Source organism: Hibiscus syriacus, unplaced genomic scaffold (assembly GCF_006381635.1).
Source record: "Hibiscus syriacus cultivar Baekdansim isolate YM2019G1 unplaced genomic scaffold, ASM638163v2 tig00001818_pilon, whole genome shotgun sequence".
NCBI classification, from domain to species: Eukaryota; Viridiplantae; Streptophyta; class Magnoliopsida; order Malvales; family Malvaceae; genus Hibiscus; species Hibiscus syriacus.
This window is the reverse complement of record NW_024061892.1, coordinates 98,758-125,392: the sequence shown is the minus strand read 5'-3', so window position 1 is coordinate 125,392 and position 26,635 is coordinate 98,758. Positions and strand designations below refer to the sequence as shown.

Genomic DNA, 26,635 nt, shown 5'->3' with positions numbered 1-26,635 from the left:
AGATGTTAAATTATAAATAAAGGGTGACATGACTTATTTTTTTGCTTAAGTGGAAAGTGGGTTATTTTTGGTGTTATGAAGCCAACTTATTTTTTAATCAATTTTGTATTACGTTTCCGTCACCACCATCACTCTTCGGTAACTTCTATCCTCACTCTAGATATTGACGAACTCGACTTATCGCCATCTATCATTTTATTAATTTTAATTTTTTATAAGATCTCTTTAATATTCGTAAAACTTCAATCCTATTTCAAGAGAAAAAATGAGTAATACATATACCCATTATCCAATTGTCATAGACCGTGACTGATCCAAAATCATTTTTCAGGGTGGACACATATATGTTAACAATATAAAATTTTTAAATGGGATAGATATAAATAAAATTTCAGGGTGAGCCCCGTCCGTAAAATAAGCAACTATTGAGAAAACTCATATTTCTAATTATAGGTGAATACGAAAAATTTCAGGATGTGCATCATCAGTAAAATAAGTAATTAAATGAAGAAAATTTTGGATTTCGGGGTGGGCACGTGCTCACCCTAACCAAGTTTTGGCTCCGACACTAGTCATAGAATTAAGATATATTCTCGCTTTCTCACGAAAAATCAAAGAGAATCTGAAAAACTATATTAAAAATTTAGAAAGGAATATTTCAAGGGCCTTTCCATAAATTTAAAAGAAAGTTTTTAGACCTTTTTATGATTTTTAGAAGATAAACGTCATGTCATAATATCGTTTAATAGCTAAAGTTGAGTTGAGAAAATAGAATAATGTCAAGGTTAAGTGATAAACTTAATTTAAAAAAAATTAATGATCAAAATATAATAGATTAAAGTTGAGTGGTAAAATTTAAAGTTTAACATAAAAAAATTGTGCAACCAACGTGTGTTGAATGTTTATATGTTGAGATCAGCTATATAAATGTTGACAAAGAATCTTCAACTTTTGGTAGGATCGATTTAAAAAAAACAAAAAATAATTTTCCTTTAAGTTATTTCATCTCTCTGCTTTAATCCAATCACCATCTAGGAAGGTAGATATTAAAAGAACAAAATTGATAAGCTAATAATTAATATTGTATTAGGTTCAAAACATTAATGTACTCCATTATTTATTTCTCACTTGTCTGGCTATATAAAGAGGGGGGAAAAGCATATGTTGGGTTTGTAATAAATTGAATGGTCTTTTTTATTATGATTTTCTCAATTTAAAAACGAATATACAATTTTTAATTCTTCACATAGCAGTGTTTAAGATTAGGGGTGAGCAAAACTCGACTTGATTCTAAAACTCGAAATTTTTTACTCGATTAGAATTGAGTTTGAGTTGTAATTTCATAAACTCGACTCGAAATCAAATCGAGTTGTAAAATACAACTTAAATAACTCAAAATTTTTAGTAATTAGTAGATTGATTTTCAAGTTTAAGTCGAAGTTTGAGTTGAGTCCCTCGATTTTATATCATATATGTAAATCACATATGAAAAAAATACAAAACAAATGTATATGTATTATAAATATCATTTAAATTAGAATTAAATAATTTCATAATATTATAAATATTATAATTAAATTTAAATAGAAAGTCGAAATTTGACTGACTCGAATTTCGTAAAACTGACTCGACTCAAAAAAATTCAAATCAAATCCAAGTTATAAAATAGGACTCGTTAACTCGAATAACTTGAATTTTTTTACTTGACTCGATCGAACGCTCACTCATATTTAAAACCCTATATTTACATCCTAATTTCAGAATTTAAATTTTAGCCAAATTTATTATACTGATAATGTAACCCCCTAGACCCAGCCTATGCGTTTAGACTAAGTATAGCGGATCACATCCATAATTTTTAAAGACATTTTCCGAAACCCTTATTCGATCAATGTAAAATCACATTATAAATACATTTATAAAAGGATATAATAAATTACGATAAAACCTAACTCATGAATATAAAACTAAATAGTTAAAAATTTAATTTTTAAAACATGTCGTAGAATTTGGATCACTATAAACCAATTATCAATAGCTGAATAATATTCATTTCTGAAACAAATACTTCAAATAAAGGCTCATGTTACCAAAATAAAGTCAACTTGAAATATAAAAGCATTACAAATAGATGTACTTCAAGATATATGTTGATTCTCCAAGTGCTCGATCTGGGGTATCTAACCAACAATATCTGAAAGGGGAAAAACATTTTCGAAAAGTGAGCTAGGCTCAGTGTGTCCCAATAATACAATAAAATCATAGTAGGTACAATAACCGAGTAATAATTCAGTAAATCATCATAAAATCATAATGAAGTTTAACTTTTGAAACTCGTAGTTTAAATCCCTTCTCCTGTACACTAACTGCAGTTCCCCAGAACTGCGTCCGTAGGGCTACCTTAAGCACACATCAAAAAGGAAGTCTACCTAAGGATAAGCTTTTGGGCCTGTATCCTTAGGTCCGTAGGACTTACTCTAAGCACACAGCAAAGAGGGCCAACCTAATAGAGCATCTTGGGGCTCGTGAGCCTACCCAAGAGTCCATTAAGTCCGTAAGGTTTACCAGCTTGATCAGAGCTATACCTCCGTAATTCAATCCAACCCAAAATCAGTATTTCAAAAATACTATTTATGCAGTAAGCATAATTTCCATAAATCAATAAACATCGTTATCATATATTAATGAAAACCAATAGTCATATATCAGTCATTGTCCATAAACCATCAATAAACAATAAATCATAGCTTTCAATGTACCATATTTCAAAACAGATAAAATAATTAAATAGTACTTAGGGAACACACCTCGATAATAGGTTCAAGTAGTAGATCTACTGATTGCTGGTCTCACCACGTTCTGCTACAGTTTTCGAATCTAATTTATAATAACACTATATTACTAATGGGTAACATAATTAATCTCTAAAATTATAAAATTTACGGATCTTACGGGTGAATACTGACACACATGGTTTAACTGATCTAGAAGAGCTGGGTCGAGCTGTCGAACGATCCGGAGAGTCTCTTGTACCTTCAAACAATAATAATTTATCAGCCCAAGTCTTACTTAATTGTTCAAAGCTAAATTCTTAAGTATATAAGCATTTTCCGGGTTTGACTATCAATTTGGAGGATTTCGAGTCTGAATTTGACCAAACGGATTACGGAATCGAAATCAGAACGTCGAAAAACATAAAGTATGACTTTTTAAAAATTCAAATTCTTGGTCAAAATCAAAGTCAACGGGTTTGACTGATGATTTGGATGCCTTCGGGTTTGAATTTGGCAAAGAAGACTTCGGAAACGGATTCGGCACGTCGAAAAATGTTAGAATAGGTATACTCGAACAAAATCAAAGGTCGTTTAATGGCCGTTTAAAGCCGGTCAAAGTTGTGGTCAAAGGGGTTCAATAGTCACGTTCGAAAATTCCCAAATTGTCATTTTTTCACAAAAATTCCCAGAATGTCACCTTTTCCACAAAATTCCCAGAATATCACCTTTTTCACAAAAATTCCCAGAATATTACTGGGTCGGGTCAACGGGTCGAGTCGAGTCAGACCGATCAACCCGGTTCGGACCGATCAAACCGGTCATAACACCACTCATCAATTCGGAACTTCCCCACGCGCAGGGTCGGCGCGTGAAGGGTCTTCCGGACTCCAAACATTCCTGAAAAAAATTCTAAAAATTATTTTAAGCGATTTTGAGTCACTTACCAACCTCGGTTCAAATTTTTGAACGGTGGAGAGCTCGATTTCACTTCGATCGAAACTTTGACTGCTCCACCTCCCGCACGCGCCGCCGCCTACGGAGACAAGGACGACACCGTCGGACTCGGAACGACAACAGGAACACGATGGTGCGGGAGGTGTCGAAAACCGATCAACGATCGGAGATGAATTTAAGATTTTCCCGGCTATGGTGCTAAAAAAACATCGAGACTTTGACTCGAAATTTACGTGTTTGGCAGCGCTTCGCTATAATTGGCTTACTGGGTTTTGATCACGGGTCGACGATGAACACGATGGTGGTTTCAATTTTTCGATTGGAAGTCGGACGACGTCGGAATTGAGCTTGAAAGTAAAGGTACGGGAGGAAGAAATTTTAAGCAAATAAAGCATGTGTTTTCTAGTTTTAATCAGAAAACACGCTTATAATACAAGCCTAACGACACTCTTTGGTGGAATTCAAGGCTTGGTCCCTGAATTTCCTTCAACTTCTAAAATGGCCTATAAGTTTTCATAAATTTTAATTTAGCCACTAAATTTCACCAAATTACACCGATTTAATAATTTTTTTCTTCAGGTTGTTAAATGTTATGTTTATTAGATGATCTAAATTCAAGTGATTTTATTTATTAATGTGTTCAGTTTATTATATTTAATATAAGATATAAATGTTATTTTATGACTCAATTTTTTTATTAAAAATTAAAATTTGAGTAGTGACATCCTCTTTGTAAAAATAAAATAATTATTTTAAATTTCAAGCTGTTCAATTTTTCTCTAAAATAATAATAATAATCTTTTATAAATTTTAAAATAGACTAGCTTTGAGTATGGAGTATGTATGGTCATAGGTAAGATCAGATTAAGATGATCTCACTCAAACTAATTTTTAAGGTCAAACTATGCGTTTGATATATATATATATATATATATGCATAATTTTATTAAGTAAAATAAAAACCTCATTAAAAAAATATAAAAAGAAGTATTATTTTAATTTTTTTATTAATTTATGATAAGTATAAGATAGTATATGTTTAAAAATAATTCTCAACCATTTGAAGTTGAAAGGACATATCCCTAACATTTATAATGCCCAAAGCCTCAAGAAATAATATTTTTTTACCATCAAGATCGCTTGATTTATACATTATTATAATTATTCTTAGTATATAAAGAATAGTTATAATACTATATTCTATCAAGTCATTTATTTTTTTTTTCATTTTAAATTAAAACTCATTTTCATTATACTCTTAAAAGATCTAAATCATTCTAAATCCGAATTTTTAAAATAAAAAACGTACGAATTATTGAGAAATTAATGGAATATTACAGTCAAAGAGCATATTGTTAATGAGATTAATAAGATAATCATCATCATCATCATTATTATTATTATTATTATTATTATTATTATTATTATTATTACCAATGGTGAGAAATATCATGTACAACAAGCTTTCGAGAAAACGACAGCATTCCGATTTGCACCAAGGCCGTAACCGTATACAAGACAACCATCAGTTACTTACGTGTCATTGCTATCCAACAGTATCCCGCCACGAGGGTAATCAGCTGGCATCAAACATGCCACGAAGAAATCTCTCCTTTTAGCGTTATATTATTTCGAATAAACTATACGTTTAATATTTAAATTATTTTAAATTTTATTTACATTAAAATTATACTTAATATTTATTTTATGGTTTAATCTAATATTCTATCATTTTAAGTTTAATATATGTATATATTTAATACGGATATGACAATATTTTATATTAATACGCTGATATCACTTTTACAACCCGTTTGGTTCACGGATTTCTTCATTCTTAAGAGGAATTTTTTCCCGAATTAAGATAACCATGATTGGATAGGTCATATTCCCAAGTGAGGGTAAAAACTAAATACCAACAGTGGTTTTTTTGTTTTTGTTTAACTGGTAATCCAAATACCACATCTCCCTTAGGTATTTGTTTATTCCCGTCCTGTTGGCTAAATTACCCTTCTTCCTGTTAGCTTGGTTCTGACTGAAACAAAATTTCTTCTTCTTCGATTTGGCGAGAGTTGCGAAGATCTGTCCATCACTGCTCCAACGAACTTCTTCTATGGTGCTCTAGCTCTATCTGCTAATCTGTTGTTAGGTTTGTCTACTTTGCTTTTGGTTCGTTCAGTGTTTGTCCTCCCCCCTCCCTCAGTTCATTACCTTAGGGTACTTCTTTTTGTTTTCAATTAAAAAAAATTGAACTTTTTTTTTAGGTTTTAGCCGGCGCTGTCTATTGGAATGTGGGGCAGCTAGCAATGGATTTATTAGTAGCATCAATGAAAGCTGAGAGAATTGGATACTTAGATGATCTCTTTGTGCTTCCCTGCGTTGGAAACGATGCTTATACCCTATTCTTTACGGCGACCTTGCTCTTCCTCTCGAAGGTGCTCACTTTACTCCCCTTTCATATTGTTTGTTATAGTAAGCTTGGACTAATATATTAGAACTTGAGTACATCATTTCTTGATCTTTCAGCTTACGAATCGTCTTTCAGTCATCTCACTCTTCTCCAACAGCGGTCTCTAGTTGTTATGGTATTGCTTCAATTATAGTTAGAATGATTCGATTATATTTTCCTGTTGCAAGTATGTTCTGCTTCCATGACCTTCTGAGATAGTTAACATTGAATACTCATCATCGATTTAAGGTCGTTTTACTACTTAAAACTGAATTAGAAGGATAACATCCATTGAATTTACTTGTAAACTGCTTGTTATTTTTTATTTAATCGTTATTAGAAAGTAACTGTGTTAACTAAATGATTAGTCAGTTCGATACAGGGAACCCCATTAATAAAACTTTCTGAATTTATATAGTTAAGTTCCTGGATTGGTGTCCTATGCTAATGGATTATTTTCTTTCAATTACCTTGAAGCAATGAATGACTACTTTTAAATCGATTGCTGGGTCATTTCTGATTGTCCTGACTGAGGGATCATAATGCCATTTGAAATTCAATTGTGAACTAACTGTATCCTTTTGCCATTGTTAAAATTTGTCTTCCAAATAATTTCCCCCCCCTTCATTTTCAAGCTATACAAAACTTGAATGTAGATTGAATGATTTGATCTTTGAATGGTCATTCCAAACAGGGGCGAATGGTTGAATTTGTCAAATACTTGGCAAATTTTGCTGCTGCAAGTGGAAAGAAGCATGTTGTTATGCTTTCTAGCTTGGATTTTGGAAAGTGGCAAAAAATTGACATGTCAAGGTAGTTCATCCTGAATTTTTCTACTGTTAGTTCATGTTACCATATGTTGGGGCAGTAAGTAATTCCCTGGAAATATACTTCTGTTCTGGGATATAACATTGGCAACTGGCAATGTGGTTTCAGTGGTCTGCAGATACAATTCTTATTTTACAACTGCAAATGATGGAGATTGTATGTCGATCTTTTTTTTATTTTGACTTTAGAATATGGTCCCAACTTTTTTGTCTAGCTTCACTAGGTATATATGATGCTTTTGACTTGGAGAATTTTTTGTGTATATAATATAGGCAACATATATGATTAAGTTTAGAATATCATGGCTATTATCTTTTGTAAGTCTGAATGTTGTTGTTGTTTTTGATGGTTAATGTTATACTTATTTTTGTTCTGTAAGCTAAACAAAGAACATAAGCTTATCTCTTATCCTTCAGTTTGCACTTTTACTTAATTATGTTCCGAACACCTATTTACTTCTCAATTTTCATTCTTTATACCAGGTTGATCATTATTCCACGTAAGCCTGGTTTAAATTGTTTTACTATATTGGGATGGCAAAGCATTCCCTGGAATGGGATGAACAAGAAATAGAAGCATTATATGTGCTTTTAAAAAAGGGATTAATTGTTACCTCGACAATGTTAAAAATAAAATTGGGAATGATTGTTAATGCTCTGCTTCAAACATGGACAAAAAATTCAACAGTCAGATTTTCGAATCGAACATCAATCTTCGGGAATTCCAAATCCACTCTGCAACACCACAAACTAGAGCAAATTTTAAACAACAATGAAGACCACTCTAGGGGAGAATAATAATAACAACCTCAATCAAGAACTTCAAAATAAAATGATGAAATTATTGAATGAATAAATATAAATTTTAGTTTTTGTTCTGATTTTAAAAAATGTTTAAATTATAAAATTTAGCTTTTGTAATCTTTAGGAGTAAAATGGTTCATCTATTAAAATTTTCATATGCTTGTTTAGTTAAATCATAATGTAAAATTTTAATATATTTTTAGATAATTAATGTAAAAAATAATATTATTTATAATTAAAATAATATGTGATATATTTACTCTTTTATTCTACCCAATTATCTTTTAAATTTTATAAAAAAATATATATAAATTTTATTAAAAAGTATATAAATTTAAAATAATAAAGTAAAATATTTTTTATGCTTTTTATATGAATATTTTAATTTAAATATTTAGAATTTCACTGGTTAACACATATAGCACAAGGATAATTTGGTAAAATATACATTCCAGTAATCTCATTTTCTTTCAACCAAACACTGTAATTATATATTTATGTCAAACAAACCAAACATAGTAATGTAACATTCTTAATAATCTTATTCTTTAACAATTTTACATTCTCACTGGTAATCTTACATTCCGTGAACCAAACGCACCCTTAGATTTTTAATAACGAAATCTATTATACGTAATTTGAAAAAAAAACAAAATTTAAATACTATAGAGAAAATAAAAGTAATGATACAGAGACTAAACATATAGTTTATCTTCTTAATTTCATAATCAGATCGTAAAAAAATACCAAGCTGAAAGCAAAATTACAACTATTAAATGCCGAAAGATTATCGGGCATGCTTTAGCTTTGTTTGTTTCTTCTGCTCCCTCTCTCCCTCTCTCACTATTCATTTCCTTTTTTCTACCTTAAATTTTCTCGGAAAATTTGGTAAAACCTTGTGAGATGTGAAAACAAAGGAGTTGCTGGGTTCTTGTTTTTTACTGCAAAAATGGCTTCTTTATGCTGCAAATATCAGGTAAGATACTCTTGCTCCACTAACGCAAACTATGGAAGATCATGTTCTAAAGCTCAAGCTTGTCTCACAAAGATTCTTCATTTAATCTCAACAATCCCACCGCCGTGCGAATCTGCCCCAAACCCTTTCGAGAAGAGAGGGTTTGATATAGACTTAAACTTGAGATTGGCTTCTTTTCTGGACGATGAAAGCGAAGAGAAATCCGAGTCTTTAGCCGAGAATAGCTTTGTCGGAAAAAGCCTAGATGGCGGAGAAGAAGAGATTCAGGAGAAAACGGCCACGGACGTTTCATCCGATGTGACGGAAATGCAAAAAAGCGAGGTTAAAACGGCGATTACGGGGTTTACTGATTCGTTGGATTTGCTAATCGAAGCGGCGAAGGTGATTTCAGGGAGGGGTTATAGTGTGAATGAAGAGGAGACGGATGGTTCGCCGGTGGTTAGATCAAAGAGAGGGAGGTTTCAGGTTTTACCTCGTAGGTTTCGAGACTCGGTTATGGAGCCATGGAAGAAGCGACCACAGAGATCAGCCGCCATTGTCAAGAAACGAAGGTCGAGGTAAAAGCAAAAAAGAACAAAAATGAACGTTTTTTGTAAGGTAAAGTAGAGAATCAGGAACCATGGTGACAGATTGCAGAATGTTTAAATAAAAATGACAGATATTTTGTGATGAATTATTATTTTCTATTGTTAATTTTTTTGATGAAATTTCAATATCCCTTTGGTTGGATTTTTGGGTAATTGTAAATTTTGGGTTTTGGTTTAAACTTTAAAAGTTAATTCATATTACTCTACTGATTCTGTAAAAGAAAGCTGTTGCTTTTCTGCTGCCCATTTGTTAAGCCAATAGTATTATTTTTCAACAAATTTGGATTGGGCAGGGAAGCAGGGATATATGATTTTATGGTAAGAGAAATTTTTTTTAGATTTTATATTAGGTGATAAATTTATAGAATTTTAGTATGTGATAAATTTATAAAGTTGTATAAAATGAAAATAAATTATTAATGAAAATATAAAAAAAATTATATATATAGGAATAAATCTATGACTTAAATTAGATGTTACAGAGTATTTGGTATGTTGATTTGATGATCTTTGTTTGGAAAAAAGGGTTATTTCCCACACGAACGTAGTTTTAAAATTGACCTAAAATGTCAAGATTAAAACCACCAAAGGTTGCACAGCGGATAAACCTGTCAAACTATTGAATATTGAAACACAATGGAAAAAAACCGAATAAAAACAATAAAGGAGAGAAAACACCAAATTTACGAGGTTCGAGGAGAATATCGTCTACTCCTCGGGCAGCACACCGGATGATAACTTCATTATATCGCCAATATTACAACAAATGGAATTCTTTAGAATTCCCAAAGTGTGAGAATGAAGAATACAAGAGGAAGAGAGAACTTGTTTTTGGGATGATTTCTAATGGAAATACTTAGGCCTATTTATAGTTGAGTTTTAAGAACAATATGTTCAAAGTTTGGCCACCTACCAAAGAATTTTCTAATGTGTTCAAGTTAACTACCAAATATGAAATTCACATGTTCAAAGTTTGGCCACCAACCAAGATGAAATTTCCAATAAGTTGACCACCAACCAAGATGAAATTTTCAACTCGTCAACTTAATTTCTAGACAAATCTAACAAATCTCCACCTTGGCTTGAAATTACCAAGTCTACTCAACTTCTTCAACTCCCCAAATTTGTAGTGCCTCTAATTGCGCTCACAAGCGCCACACACCCGAAGGTGTTCATACTTTCAGGATGTTAATTAAGTTCAAACAATGATTGAACTTGATTACTGTTACCACCCTGGTCATCATATCTGCAGGATTTTCTGATGTCACAATTTTCTGAAGTAGAATCTTTCCTTCTTCAAAGATCTCCCGCACAAAGTGATACCTCACGTCGATATGCTTAGTCCTTGAATGGTAGACTTGATTTTTCGCTAAGTGAATAGCGCTCTGACTGTCACAATAGAGACTAATGTGACTTTGAACAACTTCCAAGTCTTCCATCAACCCGTTAAGCCAAATTGCTTCATTTACAGCCTCTGAAACTGCCATGTATTCTGCCTCTGTAGTAGACAAGGCCACCATAGATTGCAATGTAGACTTCCAACTTACTAGGGCTTTAGCAAGAGTAAACAAATACCCAGTAGTTGATCGACGCTTATCTAAATCACCAGCATAATCGGAATCAGCATATCCAACCACACACTGACCAAGTGCTTCATCATGTTCAAAAACTAAACCAACATCCACGATTTGTTGGAGATACCGTACAATCCATTTCACAGAATGTCAATGTCCTTATCCAGGATCATGCATGTACCTGTTCACAACTCCAACTGCTTGTGAAATGTCAAGACGCGTACACACCATTGCATACATCAAGCTCCCAACTGGATTAGCATATGGAACTTTTGCCATATACACTCGTTCTTCGTTAGTTTTAGGAGATAATTGATAACTAAGTTTCAAATGAGAAGCCAATGGGATACTTACATGTTTGGTATTTTCATTCATGCCAAAACATTGTAATACCTTTCTCAGATACTGTTTCTGTGTTAAACAAAATTTCCCTCTCTGTCTATCTCTGCTTATCTCCATACCAAGAATCTTCTTGGCCTCACCTAGATCTTTCATCTCAAACTCTTGATTCAACTGAGCCTTTAATTTATCTATCTCCTTTTAACTCTTCAAAGCGATCAACATATCGTCAACGTACAAGAGAAGATAAATGAAAGATCCATCTTTGAGCTTTTGTAAATACACACAATGATCATATTTGCTTCTAGTATACTTTTGCCTCCTCATAAAGCTATCAAATCGCTTGTACCACTGCCTCGGAGATTGCTTCAATCCATATAGTGATTTGTTCAGCTTACAAACTCATTTCTCACAACCACCATCTTTGTATCCTTCTGGCTGAGTCATATAGATCTCTTCTTCTAAATCACCGTGCAAGAAAGCCATCTTTACATCAAGTTGAGCTAGCTCCAAATTCAACTGTGCTACCAATGCCAACAATATTCTAATGGAGGAATGCTTCACAACAGGGGAAAATATTTCATTGCAGTCGATTCCCTCCTTTTGAGCATAGCCTTTAGCTACCAACCGTGCCTTGTAGCGAACATCGTTCTTGCTATGAGATCCATCTTTCTTTACAAATACCCACTTGCATCCAATGGCTCTTTTATCTTTCGGTAATTGTGCCAGTTTCCAAGTGTTGTTCTTTTGGAGAGATTGCATTTCTTCATCCATGGCACTTTTTCACTTATCACTTTCCAAGCTTTGTATTGCTTCTTGGTAAGTGATAGGGATATCATCATCAACAACTGGAAGAGCATAGGCCACCATATCAACAAATCGAGCAGGTCTACGAATTTCTCTCCTTGGCCTTGTAACTACAAGTGGTTCTGGTGTCTCCAATGGTTCTTGGGTTTGAACCTCTTCATCTTCTGATTCTTCTATTGGAGTTGAAGAATCAGCTGCATCAACTTCTGGGATCATCGTCTGCTAAAACTCCACCTGTTTTGGAGTATGCTCCACCTGCTGCGGAGTACTACTTGTCTGGACAGCTTCACTTGTTACCTTCTTTACTAGGGCAGATTCATCAAAGGTAACATATCTGCTACAAATTATCTTCTTGGTGTCTAAACACCAAAGGCGGAATCCCTTCACTCCATGGGTGATTCCCATAAAGAGAGTCTTCTTTTCTCTCGGATCAAGCTTGGATTCCTTCACATGATAATAAGAAGTGGATCCAAATACATGTAAGGAATCATAATCAGTAGCAGGTTTTCTAGACCATACCTCCAATGGTGTTTTTTCTCCTATCGCTGATGACGGCAGACGATTAATGAGATGGCCAGCATATGTCACAGCCTCAGCCCAAAATGCCTTGCCTAACACAGCATTAGACAACATACATCGAACTTTCTCCAATAGTGTTCGATTCATACGCTCTGCCACCCCATTCTGTTGTGGTGTTTGTCTAACAGTGAAGTGTCGAACAATAGCATACTCATGGCAAACGTCAAAGAATGGGTCACTTTTATATTCCCCTCCATTATCCGTCCTAAGACATTTGATCTTTCTACCAGTCTGGTTCTCGATCATATTTTTCCATTTCAGGAAAATTTGAAGCACTTCATCTTTAGACTTCATCGGATACACCCCAACTCTTCTGGAAAAGTCATCTACAAAAGTTACAAAATAATGGTTTCCTCCCAAAGACGATGCCTTTGAAGGACCCCATACATCTAAGTGAATATAATCTACAATACCTTTTGTATTATGTATAGTGGTGCCAAACTTTACTCTCTTCTGCTTTCCCAGAACCACAATGCTCGCAAAAGTTCAATTTGCAAGCCTTTTCACCTTTCAATATTCCTTTCTTTGCCAGAATTTGCAAGGATTTCTCTCCAGCATGTCCCAACCGCATATGCCACAACTGGGTTGCGTCCAAATCATCACCTCCGGAAGCTGCTGCAACTGCTCCAATAATTGTACTACCTTCGTAGTAATACAAATTATTTTTCCTGATGCCCTTCATCATCACAAGTGCGCCATATGTGACTTTTAAAACTCCATCTCTCATAGTGACTACTGAGCCTTTAGATTCCAAGGCTCCCAACGAGATGAGATTTTTCTTCAAACTGGGCATGTATCAGACATCCATCAGAACTCTGGTTGATCCATCTTGATTCTTCAATCGAATTGAACCTATCCCAACAGTTTTACAGGCATTGTCATTGCCCATATAAACAACTCCTGCATTTAGTTCCACTAAATCGGAGAACCACTCCCGATTAGGGGACATATGATAGGTGCAACCCGAATCTAATATCCACTCATCGGAATGGAATATTGTTGATGAAGCAATCAATTATATGTCAGAGTCATGTGCATCATGCTCTGCAACACACATGCATATGGAGCAGCTTTTCCTTTCTTCTTCAGCTTTGGACAATCTTTCTTCCAATGGCCTTTCTCATGACAAAAGGCACATTCATCTTTTCCCAGTCTGGACTTCGACTTTGATCTCCCTCTCTACTTTGGCTTTTGACTTTTCGAGCGACCTCTTGCCACCATGGCCTCCGCTGCTTCGTACTTGCTCTCCTTTTTTGTTTTCTTCCTGAGTTCATAACTATACAAAGCAACAGTTACATCTTTAAGGGTAACATTATCCTTACCAAGAAGTAACGTTGTCTCAAGGTGCTCAAATTCATCTGGAAGAGATGACAACAACATCAAAGCCAAATCTTCATCTTTAAAGGTTTCATTCATGCCCAATAAGTCTTCCACTAGCTCATTGAACGCAGTGATGTGTTCATTCATACTGGTGCCTGGTTGATAATCAAATCTGAACAATCTTTTCTTCATGTGGAGACGATTCTGAGAGCTTTTCTTCAGGAATTTTTCCTCCAAAGCTTTCCACATCTTACTTGCAGAAGTCTCGTTCTTGTAGCCATACTTCTGCTCCCTGGAAAGACAAGATCGAATCGTGCTGCACGCCAAATGATTGATTGTTCCCCATTCTTTCTCCTCCATATATTCGAGCTTTTCTTCCTCAATGGAGATGTCTAGACCTTGTTGGAATAAAACGTCTAACACCTCGCCTTGCCACATGCCAAAATGACTGGATCCATCGAACAACTCCACCGAGAAATTTGTATTTGACATCACCCTCCTCACCGGTCCAGATGAAGAGCTTGATGTCTCAACTGATCCGTATTTTGGAATTTTAATTCTAACGAACAATATTCAATATCACGAACTGTATCTTTTTAGTAACAGAACCACCAGGATAACCTTAACCGAAGCTCTGATGCCAATTGTTGGGGAAAACGGGTTATTTCCCACACGAACGTAGTTTTAAAATTGACCTAAAATGTCAAGATTAAAACCACCAAAGATTGCACAGCGGATAAACATGTCAAACTATTGAATATTGAAATGCAATGGAAAAGAACCGAATAAAAACAATAAAGGAGAGAACACACCAAATTTATGAGGTTCGACGAGAATATCGTCTACTCCTCGGGCACCACACCGGATGATAACTTCACTATATCGCCAATATTACAACAAATGGAATTCTTTAGAATTCCCAAAGTGGGAGAATGAAGAATACAAGAGGAAGAGAGAACTTGTTTTTGGGATGATTTCTAATTGAAATACTTAGGCTTATTTATAGTTGAGTTTTAAGAACAACATGTTCAAAGTTTGGCCACCTACCAAAGAATTTTCTAATGTGTACAAGTTAGCCACCAAATATGAAATTCACATGTTCAAAGTTTGGCCACCAACCAAGATGAAATTTCCAATAACTTGACCACCAACCAAGATAAAATTTCCAACTTGTCAACTTAATTTCTAGACAAATCTAACATATCTTTACATTTTGGATTTCATAGAGATATCGGAGATTATATGGATTTCGATTGAAGGAGGCGGCCGCAATAATTCTATGACTTAAATTAGAGAAGATACTTGTTCCTTTTTGGAGAAAGTTAATTGAGAGAGTAATTTCTCTCTCAAAAATATAGGATGAAAATTAATATTTTAAAAGTTGAAGATTTAGATTAAACGTTAATTATTTTAATTTATTATATTATTAGAAAAATGAAAACTAATGATTCAATGATTAATATGTAACAAATTAGTAACATAAGTAATTAAAATATTATTTTCTTTTTAAATTGATGGTCGAAAAGAACAAAATTGAAATATAAGTGATAGATCTTATAGATTACCAAAAAATAAAACAAGGTTTATAGGTCATCTTATTTTTATAAAGAAAAATCGTGATCCTAAATTTATTTTGCATCTATTTTGATTCTGAAATTGTGAAAAAAAATATTGTGATACTTTGACTGGCGAAAATCATAATTAATCGTTTTGATATTGACGTAACAATTAATAATATTGATATATCAATTCATAATGTTTATATGACCGTTTACGTGTAAATAATTATATGATAAAAGGAATTAATTGATCTTTTAAAAAATTTAAAGGTTTAGTTGATTTTTTTTATAAAAATTATATAAAGTTTAATAATTTGTTTTGAAAAATTAGAAGGCTTAAGAAAAAATGAAAATTTATTTAAAACTTTAAATATTAAAAAATTATAAAAAATAAATATTAAAATTATATTAAAAATAAAAATACTATTAGATTTTTTAAAAATAAATAAATATTTAAAATCATAATATAATTTTAAGATGCACATAATATATTAAATAAAAAATTGAACAAAAAGATCGCCTTTATTGAAAAGAGAATAATATATATATATATATATATATATATATATCGATTGGTGTATGACCCAACGAGGAGCTTCTTCCAACCAGCGTCTTAACCGTCGCTACCCCCATGAAACCTAGTAATCACATCGTCTGTCCATCGTCGATTGGTGTATGACCCAACGAGGAGCTTCTTCAAAAGCGTCTTAACCGTCGCTACCCCCATGAAACCTAGTAATCACATCGTCTGTCCATCGTCGATTGGTGTATGACCCAACGAGGAGCTTCTTCAAAAGCGTCTTAACCGTCGCTACCCCATGAAACCTAGTAATCACATCGTCTGTCCATCGTCGATTGGTGTATGACCCAACGAGGAGCTTCTTCCAAAGCGTCTTAACCGTCGCTACCCCCATGAAACCTAGTAATCACATCGTCTGTCCATCGTCGATTGGTGTATGACCCAACGAGGAGCTTCTTCCAAAGCGTCTTAACCGTCGCTACCCCCATGAAACCTAGTAATCACATCGTCTGTCCATCGTCGATTGGTGTATGACCCAACGAGGAGCTTCTTCCAAAGCGTCTTAACCGTCGCTACCCCATGAAACCTAGTAATCACATCGTCTGTCCATCGTCGATTGGTGTATGACCCAACGAGGAGCTTCTTCCAAAGCGTCTTAACCGTCGCTACCCCCATGAAACCTAGTAATCACATCGTCTGTCCATCGTCAATTGGTGTATGACCCAACGAGGAGCTTCTTCCACCCAAATAGAGATCCACTGAACCCACAGACGAATCATTGGCCAAAAGATGAGATGCTTGATTGCCTGAGCGGGGAACAAAACGGAAGCTGTACTCCGTCAGTCTTTCAACACACCTCCGAGCTTCCCACGTAAATGCACTTATCTCCAACCTGTCCAAAGCCTCCGATGAGAGTTTTTGGATCACTGATCTTGCATCCCCCTCTAAGATAACCCTTTGAAACTCCAGATCCTTCACCAGTTGTATTGCGTGAACGGCCGCCATCGCCTCTGCCGCAAAAACAAAGGTAATCCTGATCACCCTTCGTCTACATGCCCCCATTATATGACCTTCATTGTTATAGATGACGATCCCAGACCAAGATTTGTTTGCTTCTCGCATGTATAATTCACATTTTCACATACATGTTTATTTTAAAATGTATAATTCATTATTTTGAAGTTATTATTTTTTAATATTTTTGAATGATTATAAAATATTATTTATCAATGATTTTCTTAATTTATTTACTATTAACTTTCAACCCCTATTAAATTGTTTGAAATTATAGTATACAGTATACGCATGTCATATTATGTGTATCAAAAAGTAATCAAATATCAGCAATCAGTTGGTTTAATAGGATGAGACACTAGGTCTCTTAAGCAATGTCAGAGGTTTGAATCCTGACATTTGCGAATGAAGCAAACTAGGTTGAAAGGATCGTCCTCACCTCTGCAGTACCCGAACTGGATTAATCGATCAATAGATCAGATATCAGTGATTAATTAAAAAAAATCAAATAAGATAGAAAGATGGGAAACACTTATCAGAGAAATTAGAAATGAGAATTAGCATATTACTAAATAACACAATGAATTGTACAAACTCATAATAATTTTAAATATTCACTGAAACCTTTCGAAGCACTTAAATCACCTTTTTATCTTTCACTTTAATATATCTGTTCTTCCTTTGATCCTCTGACAAGCTTTAAAATATTCTAACATTATTATCACCACACCATGGTATTAATATTAAAATAATATATATATTAAAAAATAAATAGAGAAAAAAAATTCATATCTCCTCAAATAAAAAATTATATTTATGAAAAATAAAAAATATTTTAAAACCGCTATAATAAATTCTCAGTTTCACTCCTGCACCCCACGATATTCAAACATCAATAGCACACCAAGAACAACAATGGCATATCTGAAAACATAATGATTTCCAAATTTCATTAATTTTAGTCTTAGAACAGTAAAATTACCTAGAATCGGCAAAATCTTTCCAAATCATTACAAACCTAAACCTATTGCTTAGAATTGATTTAAAACAACTCGAAACAACATCATTCTAAACATTTAAATCAACTTGAAACTCGAAAATCTTACTTTTCAGATATTTCCTAAAAGATTGCATTATACACACTCTTGATCTTATTGATTCTTTTAGAAATTTGTTGTTAATTTGTTATAAAAATCCAAATATCTTCAAATATAATAGAAACATACTACTAATTATATAGAAATTAAAATTTAACTTTTAAAATTAGGTTTCACCATTTTCTTTTTTGTGATTTTTGCAAAAAATTCCCATTTAAAAATTAAAATGTCAACTGTATGATTAAGAATCAATCTAAAAACAAAATCACAAGGATTTAATATAGGAAAATGAAGAAATTGCCTCATCTTTGAAGAAGAATGTGATTGGATGAAAAATTCTTAAACAATGATTTAGTTAAAGCTTGAAAAGGGAGGAAGACGAGATAATAGTAAACGAGGTATCCTATATTGGAGTATTTTTCTAGTAAGGGAATGCATTTACTTTATTGGAGTATGGCAATTCATTGAGGAATTTGTAAACGAGGTAGCTAATAGTGCATTTGGATATAGAAACAAAAGTAGGATATGTTTGTGAACAGCTTTTCAAGAAAGTTTAAGCTTTGTGAACTACTTGTAGACACCCATTTTTGTCCGGATCTTTCTTTTTATTATTTAATTTTAATCTATTATTATTATTATTACGTTTATTTAATTATTATTATTAATATATTTTATTACATTTTTTGCAGGCCAATCCCGAGGCCCAAATTAGAAGCCTACTCAGCCCAAAACAGATACAAACCCAACTACAACATTAGACCAAGCAGCCAACCCAGCACCCGATTGAAGCCCGAACCCGAACCGGCCCAAAATCTGGATCCGACCCGATCCAGTGTCAACTCTGTAGGGTTTCTGAAACCCTAGAGATAGCCATTGTCGCCGCCAGTCCCTGCTGCCGCCGCCTGTCCACGCTGCCAATGACAAATCTGCATCAACAGTGACCCGAAATCATATCAAACAACCAAGCAAAATAAAAATAATGAAATCAAGTACAAATGCTATCTCAATGTAATCCCATCGGTAGCAGTTTCAAGGCAAGTCCATCAAATGGCAGGAAAATCAAATCATCAAGCCATCTCACGCATGCAAAAATAAAAAGGGTGAGATGCAATCATTCGGATTCCATTCAAAACTGGAGAGGGTTTTTAAAAAAAAATCTACCCAAAATGAAAAAATATACGGAACCAAATACCAGAAAAGAAAAACCATTTGGAAAAATAAAAACAGAAAAGGAAGAAAACCAAGTGAGATCTTACCTTTAGGGAGAGATCTATTCGTTGCTTCCTCACCGGAGTCAGAAGGAGCCACCGTCAAAGGTAAAACCTTCATCTTTCTTAGATTTAGGGTTTGAATAGGAGGGGTTTTTGGTTTCTGTGTGGGTATTAAAGAACTGGTTGTCGAAGAGAGGGGAGGGGAAAGGCCAGATGGTGTCTCGGGTAAGGTTTCTCTAGCCATCGCTGCTGGGTGTGGCGGTTGTGGCTCCTCTACTTTTTCTCCATGGCGGAGATAGAGGCTGAGAGGGGGAAAAGTTGAGAGCATTGTTTTGCTCTCTGTTTTAAGAGAGATGGAAAAATGAGAGAAATAGGGAGATGGCCGGTTTAAGGCCTTGATATTGGCCTTATATTTGGCCATCAATGCGACACCGTTTTACCAAAGGTGTATCTGCAATTGTGCGTATGGGTTAACTACATGTTAGGTCCCCAATACTTTGTAATCACATGTTTCAACCATTAAATGAAGTTCATATTTCTTTGATTTCGAGCCTTTATTTTTCATTACTTATGTTTGAGTCCTGTTATTACCTACTATGCTATTCTGGTTATTATTTGATTTTGGTCATAATATTTGCTATTATTTCATTTTTGTCCCTATGTTATATTTGGGTTTAATTATGATTCGGCCTTTATGTTTGTGATTCATTGCATTTTAGTCTTAAGTTTCATTGTTGGGTTATTTTCATTCCTAGTGTCTGAATTTGTTTAAAATGTAGATTAGGGCTCTGGTATGTTTATATTTTCTGATTAGGTCATTAAAATTTCTATTTTTCAGTTTGAACCCTTCAAATGTCTATATTTTCTATTTATACCCTTTAAGTTTCCATTTTGCTGTTTTAGCCATGTAAATTTATGTTGTTGACATTTTAGTCCTCTAGGTTTCTGTTTTACTGTTTTACTCCCTAAGTTTTTATTTTTTTCCATTTTAGTCCCTTTAGTTTATGTTTTTATTATTTTAGTCCTTCAAATTTATGTTAATTTTATTTTAGTCTTGTAAATATTTGTATTTTAATGATTTCATTTTAGTTTGTAATGTTTTTTATGCTAGTCATTTATGTATGAATGTATTTTACTTATTTTTATGGTTATGTGTATTATGTAAATAATGTTTTCAATTCTATTTAATGTGATCATGTTATTTTTTATTTTTAATTACATTTATTTCCATTGTATTTTATCCATGGTTGAAATAGTCGAATCGTAAAGCCTTGCTTGATCGAAGCATTGCAATCCGATACGACATTTGAACAAAATGTGAACTTGAAATAAAATCGATATTATTTTGCTAATTAATTCCTTTATTTCAAGTTAAACAATGTGATGCATATTACTAAATAGTGATTTAACTTATGCAAATGTTGATTATCAATTTTATATTCGATTCGTATTTTCTACAATCTATCAATGAGGGAATATTTTTTTATTGATAAGAAATAGTCGAATTAGTTTTCCCAATGGGGGATTGCTAATTTCGATATTTCCTTTCAAGTTAAAGAATTTTTTTGTAATTAATTAATTCGAAGCAAATTAATTATAATTCAATAAACGAATCATCTTTTAATTTTATATTCGATTTGTAATTTTCACCATTTACGATAACGTGTAAGCGATATAGTACCGGTTTTTGGGCGTTGTGGGGTGCTAATCCTTCCCCACACGTAACCGACTCCCGAACCCGTTTTAAATCGAATCTTTGGTTACGCGGACTAATTTTTGTCTTATAAAAATGATTTTCCTTAAAATTGTTTCTAAAAGACGTTTTTAGGTTATTCGACCTACCTAACCCAAAGGTTGATGGTGACTCCTTTCAATCTAATTCCAATTAATCCAAAATCACCTAATTTATCCAAATTAAAGTCATAATCGTTTTTTAAAATAATATTTAATTGTTTTAAAAAAAATGGTTATGACACTACTCTTTTAGAGTTTATTAACGGAATTAGTTGGAAAAAGAGTGGATTTTATCGATGGATTTAATGTTTAAGTTAAATTCATATTTTTAATTTGAATATTATAAATTAAAAGATGTTTTAAATTTGAATATTAGTAGTATAATTTTTCTTTTTAAATATGTCAAATTAAAATGTATTTATTATCTATTTAACTTTGAATATTAAAGGATAATTATATCCTATTAAATATTTTAAATTAAAATAATACCTTTTTATGTTTGAATAGTAAAATGTACTTATATCTTTTAAATATTTCAAATTAAAATATATTATTATCTATTTAAATTTGAATATTAAAATATATCTGGTTGGAGTAAATCTCTCTTGGAAATTCTCTATGTACTGTGCTAACCTACTAGGTTAAACATAATTCAGAACATGTTAAAATATCAGAAAAGTTTAAATCTCACAAGTTCAGAAGTAGAAAAGTTTTTCTCCATTAGTTTTTCGGTGATAGGCGAAGGCAAGGATAGTCTGTGATCTCTGTAACTGTGCTACTGTAGTTTATCATCTAGTTATTGTATCATTAAATACAAATAATCAACGAACTCGAGTATCAAAGGAGTGGTTGAAAATCTGTGTTAATAAAAATGTGTGGTGTCAGACCTCAACTTGTTTTTGATCAAAAGATTAAAATAAACAAGTATTTTTCTTTTTATATATTTTTTATCTTATCTTTAAGAAGTTTAATTTCTTTTATTTTATTTCCTCAGGTTTGATTTTGTGTTATTTTTCATAACAATAATAAGACAAAGTGATCTTCTAGTGGGAAACTGAATATTAAGGACTTCAACCAGTCCTTTATCACGCTGATCCCAAAGACATTTGCCCCGGAATACCTTGACGATTTTCATCCTATTTCTCATGTGGGAAGTATGTATAAAATATTGGCTCGGGTGTTATCTAGGAGGCTTGTTGGGTGTATGCATGAAATAGTTAGTGAATGTCAATTTGCTTTTACTGCTGACAAACAAATTGCAGACTATTCCCTCGTCGTAAATGAAATCATTGATAATATTAGAAGAAGGAAAAAAGGTAGCAGTTGTGTTCAAAGTCGATTTCAAGAAGGTTTATGATTCGATGTACCGGGGGTTTTTGGATTTTGAATTGAGAAAGATGGGGTTTGGAAAGAGATGGAGGAAGTAGATTCAAGCATGTATTCGACTTTGTTCTTCGCAGTTCTGGTTAATTGCAAACCTTCGAATCGATTCAAGCATGTTAGGAGAGGTGAACTTAAACTTATAAAATTTCATAGACGAATTTAAACTTATAAAATTTTAGAGCGATAATAAATTTTCAATATAAAATATACAAAAATTTTAAAATATATAGTAATTTTAAATTTTTAGGAGGCGACCTTCCCTCTCGCTCTCTTCTAGGTCCATCCCTATTGAAGAAGCTGTGAGTGCTGTGTTGGGCAAAGTAGTTGAAAGCGGGTTATTAAAGACTGTCTCGGTTGGTTCAGGTAATTTGCGCGTCTTTTCTCTGAAGGCAACTTAGAGTCAATTAAAAATGCAAAGATAATTCTGAAGTTGTTTGAAGTCGCCTCCGGTTTAAAGCTTAACATGAAGAAATCAAAGTTATATGGGATTAATATTTCTGAGAGATCATTGTCGGAGTGGGCAGAAGCAATCTTCTTGGCTGGGATTGCTTCCCAACTACTTATCTTGGCCTTCCATTGGGCCAGAGAAGGAACTCTACAGATATGTGGAAGTCGATTATTGATAGACTTGATGGGTGGAAAGGGTCGTCTTAGCTTTGTTAAATCTGTTCTAGTTAATTTACCGATTTATATCTTTTGTTTAAGATGCTTGGTTTGGTTGTTTCAAAGTTAAACAAGCTGATTGCAAATTTCATCTGGAGTCCCAAGTCAGTCAAAACAAGCAGATTATGGTCCTGGTGATCCTCAGTGTTAAAATTTGTTAGATTCATTATAGCCAATTATTGATTGCTCCAATGTCTTTTGGCGTCTGGTGCCGAGGGTGGTTGATTTTCTTTATGTAGTTGGTTGGGGGTCGTGTTTCTTATAGATCGTGCTGTTATTTTTGTTATTTTTGAAGGGTCCAAAGTTGATGTTGTTCGTTAATTTGCTTACTGGAAGTTTGTGCAGTGTCTTAGTTTGAGGTTCGTATGAAGCTTTTGATCCCCTCTGTGTATTAGTTTCCTAGTGTAGAAGTCTGATTCCTATTCAGGAGTAGATTTTGGTAGCCCTCTCAAATGTTTTCCGGTTGGTTGTATTAGGGCTTGATAATTCAATTCTGCGGTGTTATTGCTGTGGACTTGATCTTATGACTGTTGCTGCAGACAAGATTGAATCCTTAATGTTACCTTTTGGTTGTTGGCGCTGAATCGTGATGTCCATGCTGGGGTATGCTTATTTTGGATGGCACAGCTCTCTATTTGAATGTTTATTAGGGAAACTTCCTCTTCTTGCTGCTCAGGTGTGGTGCTTGTTCATGGGTATTTTTATGGCTGTAGTACTTTAGACTTGGTTCTCAAGTTCTCTGCCGCTATGAGGAGTTTATAACCCCTATGCCGCCTGGCACTTGTTGATGTTGAATCAAGGTGTCCATCTTTGGGGTCTGCTTAGTGTGTTTGGTGCTGTTTTTTGGTTGACCGTTTCTAAGGGAGATATGTAACACCCCAAATTCTAGGTTAGTAGTTTCAAGTTTAACTGAGAGGTAAGTGCACCTCGTAAAATTCATATTTTAAGTCGTTGCGTTTAATTGGATTCAGTTCGGAGACCAATTAGTCAAAAATAGAGTTTTTAAATTTTGGAAAATAGAGAAGGATCAATCGTGTAATTTTCTCATTTTTATAAAAGATGAGCTTATTTATTTCTTTCATACTCTTTTTCCCACCATCTTTCTTCTTCTTCTTATTCTTCCTTTCCTAGGGTTAAAACCAAAGGTAAGATTTTAAGCCTTTTTCATATTTCCAATCAGTTTATAACCCCTTCAGCAGCGGTATTTTAAGGATTAAATCCTTGAGTATTAATTTTGGAAGAGAAATTGAGGGTTTTATAACCCAAGTCTTGATGGAGAGTGTTTGCTTGCTAAAGAAGCTTCGTTTCGGGTTTCTAAAACCAAGGTAGTGTATTTCTAATCCTTTGGAGTATTAAGTTTTCATAAATTTCAAGAATTTGCTAAGATTTAAGTATTTAAGCATTTTAGGGTTTATATTTGATATCATGATCATATTATGTTGTAGAGGTTAAAAAGACGTTTTTATGACACTTTAAGATTCTAGTTAACTCCCTAAAGCTTTAGCACATGATTAGGAACCAAACTATGACCTTTATGGTGATTTTTGGGTTTTTTAGCCCAAATAACCATTTCAAGGTTCAAGTATCGATACTGAGATAACAATATCAATACTGGATGAATCAAGGCAAAAATTAGGGATTTTAGGTTAGGAGTATCGATACTACTATGAGAGTATCGATACTTCCCCTTCGGTCTTGAGACTCAGAGTGTTGGTCTCGAGACCGGCCCAAATTTTCAAAAACAAAATGTCTTTTTGGTAACGATACTCATAGGGATATCGATACTTGACCCTAGGGTATCAATACTGTAAGTAGAGTACCGGTACTAGATTTGGATGGTCAGTTTTGACCCGTTTAAGGCCCATAAAAGCTAAGGACGATTCATAATAGTAAGACTTAGTTTGAGAGGAACACAAATGACCTAGCATACCTAGAAACACTTATAGGAGCGGGTTATAATAGATGTAACCATATTAAGCGTATGACGCTGAAATATCTTCAGTCGATGACGTATACGGATTGTTGATGACGAGGATCATTGTAGAGGATGTACTAACAAGCGATATAGGGAATAAGTTAGAATCAATAATAACAGGTATCATGAGTTTTAAGAATGTCAGAGAACCCAAAGTAAGCCCTCTCTTTCAATTCAATATGAGTATTAAAAGGAAATACGATAAGAATTACTAGAGCGTTGTTACTCAAAGTTGAACCTGAGTAAAGTATCGGGCTAACGAATAGTACAACCAGTGATCAACAAACTCAGTAATCGTTGTAGAATCACGAAATGCGTAGAGACTTCTCTTGAGGCAAAGTGAATCATACGCTCCTAAGTATCGAACGACTAGAATAGAGCCGCTTAATAACTAATTGCGGTAACAAGATAATAACAACACAATGTTCTAGATGAGAGGACGTACGAGATAGCATATAGTGAGGAGTTAACCTCACATTAGTGTGTCCATCCATAGAGCATAGCAAAGCCAGTGTTGCATTCAGATAATGCACAATATAGTCAGGTATGCATTCAAATAATGCACAAGAGTATCAGTGTCGCATTTAGATAATGCGTAACAGAAATGGTCATTAGGGTTAGAGACCCTTTAGAGGTGTACTAATGGCGAGGCCCTTAGCAGAGGATTAAGGGAAGCGTGAGACCCCTTCTTCAGCAATAGAACAGTAAAGCCTTAAGTAGGAGGTACTTAATCTAGACCATGCATGTACCTCCTACTTAATACCATGTCGTCAGCATACTTATATTTATGAAATTCTTATGCTGCTCTAGATTAGTGATTATATTGTTGGGCTTTGTAAGCTCAACTTTCATATATCTTCCTTTGGCAGGTCAGTAGTTAGGCCAGTTCGTGGAGCATCTCGTAGCAGGACTTCCAGCATCTCCTCCATAGTAATGTATTGTAGTTTTAGAGGGCATATATATTCACATGACCTTACTTATGTATTCAGATTTATAAGGAAACATTTGTATTATTTTGGTTTAAAATTTCGAGCCATAGAGCTCTGGTTTTTATAAAAATGTTTTCATAACAGTTAATTATGTTTTATTTATGATATCATTCAGAATGTCCTAAAAAATGAACAATTTTTTTAAAATCAGAGGTTGCCTCAGTAGCCCAATGTGGCATTTTAGGCTTAATCGAGTTTAGAGTGTTAGTAGATATCCTTATCTTTTGGATGAGGTAAGGTACTCTTTCTTGGGTATTCTTATGGTTGTATTATAGGGCATCATGTGTTTTGTGGCCTCTATGGTTATGTAGTTACTTCAATTTTGATTTGGTTGGGGTGGTGTCTATTTTAGGGTTCTGCCCTTATGCTCTCTTATTTGTCTATTGCATTGATATTTACATGGTGTACTTTGTTTTCCTCTATTTAGGGTTAGAAAAGTTTTATAACGAGGCCCATGTTCTTGTTCTGTGTTGTACGTGTGCAACATAACACCATACAAA

At 33.7% G+C, this 26,635-nt stretch overlaps 1 protein-coding gene and 1 pseudogene across 1 annotated transcript; one reads left to right on the top strand and one right to left on the bottom strand.

Annotated features, from left to right (window-relative positions):
* Positions 1 to 5,164: 5,164 nt before the first annotated feature.
* LOC120134407 lies at positions 5,165 to 7,578 on the top strand (annotated as a pseudogene).
* Positions 7,579 to 17,946: 10,368 nt separating this feature from the next.
* Positions 17,947 to 19,812, bottom strand: LOC120134400. The gene is made up of 3 exons (XM_039150835.1): positions 19,437 to 19,812; positions 18,923 to 19,091; positions 17,947 to 18,007 (listed from the first exon to the last, which is right to left on the bottom strand). Exons 1-3 carry the CDS (start codon positions 19,810 to 19,812, stop codon positions 17,947 to 17,949), a joined length of 606 nt encoding a protein of 201 aa, XP_039006766.1.
* Between the last annotated feature and the right edge of the window lie 6,823 nt (positions 19,813 to 26,635).

Excerpts from the sequence above, each read along its gene's own strand:
- LOC120134400 (XM_039150835.1), bottom strand. The coding sequence starts at position 19,812 with ATGGCCAAATATAAGGCCAATATCAAGGCCTTAAACCGGCCATCTCCC. Across the intron at positions 19,092-19,436 it reads GAATAGATCTCTCCCTAAAG|CGTGGACAGGCGGCGGCAGC; the intron begins GTAAGATCTCAC and ends TGTCATTGGCAG. Across the intron at positions 18,008-18,922 it reads TGGTCTAATGTTGTAGTTGG|ATATGCCATTGTTGTTCTTG; the intron begins GTTTGTATCTGT and ends TTATGTTTTCAG.